Source organism: Montipora foliosa, chromosome 12, assembly GCF_036669935.1.
Source record: "Montipora foliosa isolate CH-2021 chromosome 12, ASM3666993v2, whole genome shotgun sequence".
NCBI classification, from domain to species: domain Eukaryota; kingdom Metazoa; phylum Cnidaria; class Anthozoa; order Scleractinia; family Acroporidae; genus Montipora; species Montipora foliosa.
In genome coordinates, this window is record NC_090880.1 from 5,787,074 (window position 1) to 5,795,703 (window position 8,630).

An 8,630-nucleotide genomic window follows, 5' to 3' on the forward strand; every position below is an offset into this window, starting at 1 on the left:
TGTGACAAAACAAGTCCGCCTCAGAAAAGCGGGCTGCTCGACTGATTTAAAGGGAATGCTCGCAGTCTATTCTGACTCTTGAGTGAGGCCCAGAAACCATCATATCCCTTTGTCACAGTCAGAATACATAATTACCATCAATATTTGCCTTATCAGTTTCTGTAAACATGGTGCTTGTTTCGTTTAAGTGAATAATAATTAATAATTCGAGATATTTACCCAGGAAGCTCCACTCACCCGGAAGTGGTTTTCAAAGAGTTCCTTCATCAGGATCGAATTGGAATTTAGAGATGCTGGGGAAGTGAAGTGAGACAATTGCAAAATTTAGCCGTAGGCTGTTATAGTCAACCAGTTACCAATGGCGAGCAAATATCAGGGGTACAAGTTCCTTTTAACCAGACAATTGCAAATTTTAGTGTCATCCTAAGTAAAGGGGTAGCTTAATATCTTTCAATATTCTCTTGTTTGAAATTGTTGCTGCTTTGGGTTTTTCAGTGGAAAGGGCTTGAGAGGGCAAAAAGGCAGTGAATTGTTGAGAGAATTTACTGTTCTTTCTTGAAAAATAAAAGAGTGAAAACTATCATGCAGACAAGAAAAGAAGAACAACATTATCATTGGTCATCATTAGCGGACTTTATTAAAGCATTCCCAGCTGCTTACAGCTTTTGTGAAACTAAGCAAGTACTGATATATCTTCATCTACCGGGTAATAACATGCACGGTATGCTACTAATATGTAATCACAAGAAATCTCTTGTTGTGAAACCTATTGAGTGTTTTACGCGGTTGTGCGAGTTAAGCAGCTCGATTCATTGATGACCAATAAGATCCATCCCCTGGTTAGCAATTGATAGTAACGGGCAGGCATGTGATACAATTGACACAGAGGCTTAAAAGTTCTGTGGTCGTATTTTCATCTCAGACCGCTTGACAGAGTAGTGACTATTTTTCCAATGATACCAGGTCATTCCAGTTGGAACGGTCTTGCCATTAAGATACAGACCATTCAGGTTGGAGTAGTTACAACCGTGGTACCACCAGGCACCTTTATGGCGTGACGCACAGTTGCTTGAACTGTTATCATTATCGCGATCCTTGGTGCTGAATGCTTGGCCGCGGTGATAGCCAAGGGAATCACCTGCAGTGCCTGAATGAAAAGAAAACGAATTAAGCAATCAAAATAAGAAGCAGTTTTAAAACTTTTTTAAAATGCTAAAAATTCTTAAGACGCACTTGAGATTGTTTGTTGTCTCTACTTGCCACCGATATGAAATCGATGTAACGTGTTTATCACCACATGAGTGGAATAATTACCAGGTTTTTCAGTTTGATGTGTTCTTATTCTTTTTTTTAGCTAACTCGTTGGCTTACATATACAACTTATTCTGTAAGTCAAAGCGAGATAAAATTCTCTGACATCACACCTAGTTGAAATGAGAAAGTGTGTCTATCTTAATTAACACAGGGTTGTTAAACACCAGAGTTTGCAAACCTGAATATTTCCCCAAACTCAGCTGGTATTTTGCTCGCTCGCTTGCCACAGTAAGTGAACTGTACTCAGCAAATGCTGTATTTCCATGAATGTCTTCCAAGTCCACGCGAAGCTTGTTGCTGCTGCTTACAGTTAGGCGGTGAATCTTGTCCAGTCCAAGCCAAAACTCTCCATTCAGATTACCAAAGCCGCGTTTGTAGGCGTCCCACGCGCGAAAGAAATCTACGGAGCCGTCTTGTCTTTTTTGAAAGACCGTCCACCCTCCGCCAGCCGTTTTGTGATCACAGTACACTTCAAATTCTCCCAAACCATCGGGATCGATTTTGTACACACCACTGATCTTTTCGCCTGAATTGTAAACATCGGCGCAGTTCTTGAAGACTGAAAATTACAGAAGCAGAATGAATTTCCGTCAGTTGAGTTTTGGTTTCATTCTTATTTCTAGCCTCTAAAAAGTAAGAATGGGCGTCATAGAGGAAATTACTATACACATCTGGCATGCAAATGTTTTAGAAGCAATTGATTGACCTCAATTTGAGTGCTTTTTGGGAGGGAACAGATGGGAAAACTTGAACCACTAATGTCTGAGAAGTGAACAAAGTATTTAAAATTTACAATTGCAAACCTTTGTCATAAGAGCCGCCAGTTTGGTTTGTTTCGAGCGCAGCGATTGCTTCTTTGATTTCAGTGAGTTGCTGCTCGATCTTCTTACAGCAGTGTGGTCCGGCGTAAAAGTTGTTCACGTTACACTGGGGTATACTCACGCCAGGGTTTTTTGTTGGTTGCACAGACGTATTGGCACATGTCCCGACAAGAATCGCGGTAAAAAGCAGAGCTAGCTGGAATGCCATTATGCACTGATGCTTTCAGGAAACTCTTTTATGAAATGGAAACAAAAATGCAAGTATGAAATGATTTCTAAGACTTGTGCTGCAGTTTATTTAGTCTTTGCAAACTAGATTTTTCTTGTCTCCTGCGCTCTATTTTGGGAATGCTGAATCATCTATTCCTACCAATCAAATAACAACACATTGTAGCGGTGACTCGAGGCAGTAGGACCAGTAGACAGGTTTTTTTTGACAAGTAGAAGACAATGTCATGTGGCAGTAGACAACTCTCTTTTGACAAGACGACAGTTTCAATATTTTATGAGATTTATCCAGTGAAAGAACAGGGGCACTTAACGAGTAATTTCGGTAAATATGTTTGGAAGAAGGTAGGTTAGCATTTTCGAAAATTCGAACTCAGGCTTCTTTCGAGGCGCACTAAGATTTTGGGCACTTTTCTCAACTGATTTCCTATTTTCCTTTTCGGAAAAGTAGTGAAGAGCGTGAAGAGTGCACAGAAATTTCGAAACCACATTGAAGAACGCTAGTGAGTTGTGCCAGAGTCAACTGTGACATTGGAATAAAATTTGAAGATTTATCATAACTTCTATCATTTTGGCCAGAGTTTGTTTGAGAATCGTATCTTAAGCAAACCTCCCTTAAAATTTTCGGGGAAAAAGGACGACAACGTAATGTTATTATTGTTTTTAATCAGACCCGTCACGGATGCTAGAACTTTCGGAAGAAGTTATTTCTACATTTCCCTAGAACATACGAACAGATAAATATTTTGAAGGACAGCTTCCCAGTCACTAAACGGGCTTTCAAGGCACTCTGGAAACCTTTTTATCTAATTCCGACAAATTTTAAGACAACCGGCCGTTGGTGCCACGAAGAGAAAACCTGGTACGGAATGATGGAATAATCAATTTGTCTTGCGGCGTTATTCTTATCTTTGTTTGATGGGTATCGTGCTTCGGAATAAACATGTTTATCAGAGATCATTGACGAAAGCTTCGAAAAGCTTCTCCCTCTTGGAAGCCCTCGAGCTCAGATTTGCTGTTGACAAAAATTAAAAAAAACATATGGAATCCCGAGCTTGCAAGGTGGAGCGCGGGAATTGGTTCATCTTGCCCGCTCACGGAACTACAATTGTAGTCATATAATAATCCCATTGCGGCAGTCATCAGACCCAATCTCATTGTCCATTCAGTATTTGATATTCAGTATATGATTCAGTATTTGGCTGGAGTAGTATTTTAAATTTAGATAATACCGTAAACTGTTGGGCCAATGCTTTTATTCCCCAAAGTGCAAAGTCATTTACGCTTAATATGAATGATATGAGACAGGTATATGGGCTATCCCTTTCCTCAAGAAAATGGACTAAATTCGATCATTTTTAGTATGAAGTTGATTTTCAGGAGCGATTTTCAGGAAATGTTGATTGTCTTCTCAATTTGCACGCACGGAAAATGGTCGATGGGGTTAACCTGGATCAAAAGCAGTTTCAATTTTGAAATTTGGTCAACAGGAACCTTTATCCCTTTAAGTTTGAAAATTGGTAGTTGTGGTTTCGTCTGAGAATGGCATGTTCTCCTTGAGTGAGTTATTGTTTTCAGCCCATCACTGAATAACAATAGACCTGTCATACGAAACAAAAACCATTATGAGAAATCACGCACTCGAAACATTCATAACTAGCGCGGATTTTAATAGCAGTGTATCAGTTTTCAGATCAACTTGCCGACCTCATGCCGTGGTTATCAAATACATAAACCAGTTGGGGTCGATTTTTGGCGCGTGCGACATGAAGCTTACGACAGGCGTAGGACATGACTTACGATTGTCGCAGCGTACGCGACAATCGTAAACGAGTTGTAGGCCTGTCCTAAGCTTATCGCGTGCGTCAAAAACCGTACCGTGTAAATCAACTCTCAGAGACCGGGAACTCTCTTCAGAGCTCGTTGAAACCCCAATTGCCTCCGCAAATTGTGGGTGATTCGAAGCTTCACGAAACCGCGGCTCATTGCATGTTGATAAATATTATGGCGCCATATTCCAGCGTAGACAATCCGACGTTCAAGATACAAATAAATGGAGAAGCTAGTGGAAATCAGGGGTATTTGCCACGAGCGGGAGACGGTGTTTGATTATTTGGAAGCAAGTATCTTTCGAGTATCTTCCCTCTTGGATACCGATTGGCGAAATCTGGACGCGAGCGCGTGGGTCAAACATTTTCCAAAAGCGTGAAGAGATGTCAATGTATGACTTAAAGGAACAAGAAATGTATTAGCAAAAGTATTGTCTGGTTTTAAGAAAGAAATAATTGTCTTTCTTTGAGTACACCAGATGTTTTGACGAATACACCAGACATGTTTTAAATATGAAATAAAGTGTTTTCAGTTACCCGAACAATAGTTTAGTTGTGAGTATTCATCATGATATGCGGGAAAGATAAAAGTACGGCTAGCGCGTTACGTGGCTCATTTAACTTGCCCCAGACTGCGAATCCGTCGTGGTCCGTGAAAATATGCGCCGCAAGGAATCACGTCCGTTCCACGGATTTTATAAAAATTAGAGAGAGACTGCTCATGGTGTAAAGTATCCCGGGGAAAGGATTGCGAGATTGGGGCATAACTGTTATATCTGAATATCATGTGAGGCTAGTATTAAACACAACCAAATGTAATCCATGGTAGAACGCAGAGCCTGGTCTCATTCTATGGTTAATTTGCGTACAAACCTGAAAAATGTATTTGAATGCCTTTGTGAGTAATTAACACCCTAGAGTATACTTAACTTAAATGTGGGCTGTTTCACTTGTAATGCTCCTTCCGTACATTTTTATGAAATTAACAAAAATTTACTAGTATTTTTTACTACTCCATGAAGATATCGTTCTCAGAAAAAATATGAAATGAAAATTGGGGGTCACCGTACTCGTTCAGGAGAAAATAAACATTCCTTGACCAACTAAGCTTGGCGTCAATAAGAATCCGCCATTTTATCAGTGTGCGCGAGCTAATGTGCGCGCTAATGACGCCAGAAATTATGCGCAGTAGAGTTGCGCAATGAAAAACCAGGGTATCACCTTAAGCTTCTAAGACACGGTTATTATATAAAATATTAAACTACACTGAGGAAACAGACATTTAATACTTGCCCCTCTTTTTGGTAACAACTGGCCCTTTCAAGGTCCTGGTCCTTGGACGAAACATTATCTTAGCTTCTGTTATCAAGGAATCTCCTGAAGTGTAAATTACTTACGTTGCTTCTCCTCACGCTAGGTTCCAGACCCTAACTTTCCTTTTCTTGGGGTCCATTTCACCCCGCGTATTGATGGCAGCGTTTGGCTTGGCCCCAATGAAGTATTGGCGTTCGCAAGGGAAGGATACAAACTCACAGATGTAAATTTCTCACACTTGATAGATGCATTGGGATACCGGTATGTTGCTTTGCCGAAAGGCCATCTTTGTGTTAAATGATACTCGTACATCATACATTATTTGAAATACATAATTTGCGACTCTGTCCCCGATCTTGCACATGAACGGAAAAGTGGTCAGAAATACGGCTGCCTCACTCTAATGAAAACACTATTTCAGTTTAAGTTAAGATTAATGGTCGTAACAGTGGTTACGGGGAGGACTTGAATGTCTTCTTACTGATTGTTTCAGCGGGCTAAGAAAGCTGATGTTGCAGTATTTTACGTTTGGAGTTGCATGGGGAATATTACAGAGGAATTTTCATATCAGCTCAAGTCAAGCAACTACAAAGATACATTCCTAGTCTTAAAGTCCAGGATGTAAAGAGGTAAGAGAAACGTAAAATAAGCTGTTCGCGATGAGTCTAACTATCTTCTCAACTCCCTCAGCTGGGATAACTTGTCAGTTAGAAGGACGAAGCAAAAGGCAAATTTAATGTGCAAATGCGTTAATAAGCTTGCCCCAAATTATCTTTGTAACATGTTCACTCCGAGAGCTCTGTCCTTTGATCTTCGAGACGCAAGTCAAAAATTGTACTTGCCGAAACCAAGAACTGACTACCTGAAGCGTAGCTTCAGTTATAGCGGAGCTTCTCTTTGGAACGATCTTCCTGAGGATATCCGAAATACAAAATCTCTACGCAACTTCAAGAGAAGAATTGATAAATGGCTCTCTGTATCGGACTCCCACACGGCAAATATGTAAACCAGTTAATAGAAAATTTTACTTAAGATCAATTTCTTATTTGTTTTCTATTGTCATACTGATATTTTTACCGTGTTTTAAAATAAAGTTTTCATTCATTCATTCATTCATTCATTCAGTATTGGATGATATTTCCGGTGGTGTGGATGTGCACGCTATCAATTGAAGATCTGCTCTGTGGAAGTGTGAATGACAACTTGCTCTCCGGTGTGACAAAGTCACCCTCTACCCCTAAGCCTAACCTTACACACCTAGACTGCTGCCAGTTTCCGCCAGGCACTACGATTGTTAACGTTGTCCTTCCATGATTCAAGGACCACGCTTAAGAATGTCCTTTACCTTATCTTTAAAACGGAGAAAAATTCGACCTTGATTTGTCGAACCGCAAAGTCAATATATCGTACCTTTTTGTCCGGTAAGCATTTTTTTTTTTGGATTGTTGTAAATACATAGTAATTTGTTGACTCTTAGACTTAACGGGACACTTAGAGACCCTTATCAAAATCTGCGTGCGTCAAATTTGCGGTGAGGCGCACATCCGAAGCTGGTTCTCCAGGGTGTCCGCTGATGTTCAGAAATGCTCCACAACATAAGCATCACTGAGTTGCCCAGAAATACACACACCTTATTGAATGGTTTAACATGTGGATATTCTGCGAGTTGCATAGTACTAGCGACGAGCAAAATGTCCGCACGTATTATATGTTAGACCTTTGAATAAGGGGTTTATTATTCCACTATTTACGCCATTTTCTAGTATTTTGTCTTCTCTCTGCATTGACTGAGAATCGTATCGATTTCATAATAAGGCACGTGCGAATGACAAAAACAACACAAACGAAACCATTCAAATGTCCTTTTTTTGACTTAAAAAACGAAATGACGAGTGACAGGCGATGAAAAGCTAAATTCTTGGGCTTTGCCTCGTGTTGAAAACAACAACTCTCGTTCCGTCCGTATTTGCTCCGTTGTAAACCTGTCAACTAGGGACACTACAGTGTTTTACCGTCTCATATTTTGCGCGTTCTCTTCACTAAATAAGGTAAAATGGCATATTAATGGATTAATGAATTCAAAGGAATAAAACGCTTATCAACGGGGCGATTTGCAGGTAAAATTGAGTGTCCTACTCAGACAATGTTTGGCTCCATCAAGAGAAAATAAAAGGGGAAGACAGAACATCCCAAATACATCATTTACCCTTTAAGATCGATTCCCACGCTGTACATATCCGAAGCGGATTAGGCAGCAGCCATTCATAAGCCGGAAATGTGTTCAGCGTGGATAGCCCACACTCAGAGAACACATTCCTGCGATATGATTGGTCACTGCCCAATCCCCTTGGGATATGTACAGCGTGCGAGTTGATCTAAAAATAACTTGAGGTCATGTATTGGGGATGCTCTCTCTTCCCCTTTTGTTTTGTCTTGACTCCATTTACTTACGATTCTGCATGTTTTTATCAACCAATCAGGGGCCCTGCAGGTGTTCGTGCACAGGCCATGGACCTTGAAGGGAATTTAATGGAAGACTTTGTGTTCGACGGAGGTGCAGGGGATATCGGAAGCCGAGTGTTGCATGTCAGAAATGCTCCATCTTCGGGGGCAACCTCATCTTTGGCCACTGCTAAAATGGTTGCCGAGAAGGTCCAGGAGCGGTTTAATCTTTAGCATCAATGAAGATAGCACATTTTTATTATTGGTGCATCTTTGAATTTTGGCGGTTGTACTACATTAATCAGCAAATTGAGGATAATGCGATGCGATGATTTATCTTCATGCTCGTTCCAGTAATCCAGTTCAACCATAAAAACACGAATACCGTCTAATGACGTTGTAATAAAAGATAGGGATTTTAAATCTATAAGCTGAATAGCGTGCAGAGCCGACGTTTTTTGGCAGTAAAGGCTTGTTTAAAGACTAAATATTTCAAATGCAAGTCTGCCATTTTGAACGCAGAGCGGGATTGGCGCGAGATAGGCCGACTCCCCAACTACAAGTGTAAATTGATCAACACGATTTTTTCCTCAAATGAAGGGTTATCCTTCATTGTCAGTTTGCTCCAAATAAAGTATAATCCTCCATTTAGATTACTCTGTTCCCGGGCTTCTGGTAGGAA

At 40.5% G+C, this 8,630-nt stretch overlaps 2 protein-coding genes across 2 annotated transcripts; one reads left to right on the top strand and one right to left on the bottom strand.

The window, feature by feature from the left end:
- Nucleotides 1–890: 890 nt before the first annotated feature.
- Nucleotides 891–2,343, bottom strand: LOC137980600 (ryncolin-1-like). Its single transcript, XM_068828055.1, has 3 exons — nucleotides 2,133–2,343; nucleotides 1,493–1,873; nucleotides 891–1,147 (listed from the first exon to the last, which is right to left on the bottom strand). Exons 1-3 carry the CDS (start codon nucleotides 2,341–2,343, stop codon nucleotides 891–893), a joined length of 849 nt encoding a protein of 282 aa, XP_068684156.1.
- Nucleotides 2,344–2,585: 242 nt separating this feature from the next.
- Nucleotides 2,586–8,182, top strand: LOC137980601 (L-2-hydroxyglutarate dehydrogenase, mitochondrial-like). Its single transcript, XM_068828056.1, has 3 exons — nucleotides 2,586–2,708; nucleotides 5,610–5,767; nucleotides 7,987–8,182. Exons 1-3 carry the CDS (start codon nucleotides 2,586–2,588, stop codon nucleotides 8,180–8,182), a joined length of 477 nt encoding a protein of 158 aa, XP_068684157.1.
- Nucleotides 8,183–8,630: the final 448 nt, after the last annotated feature.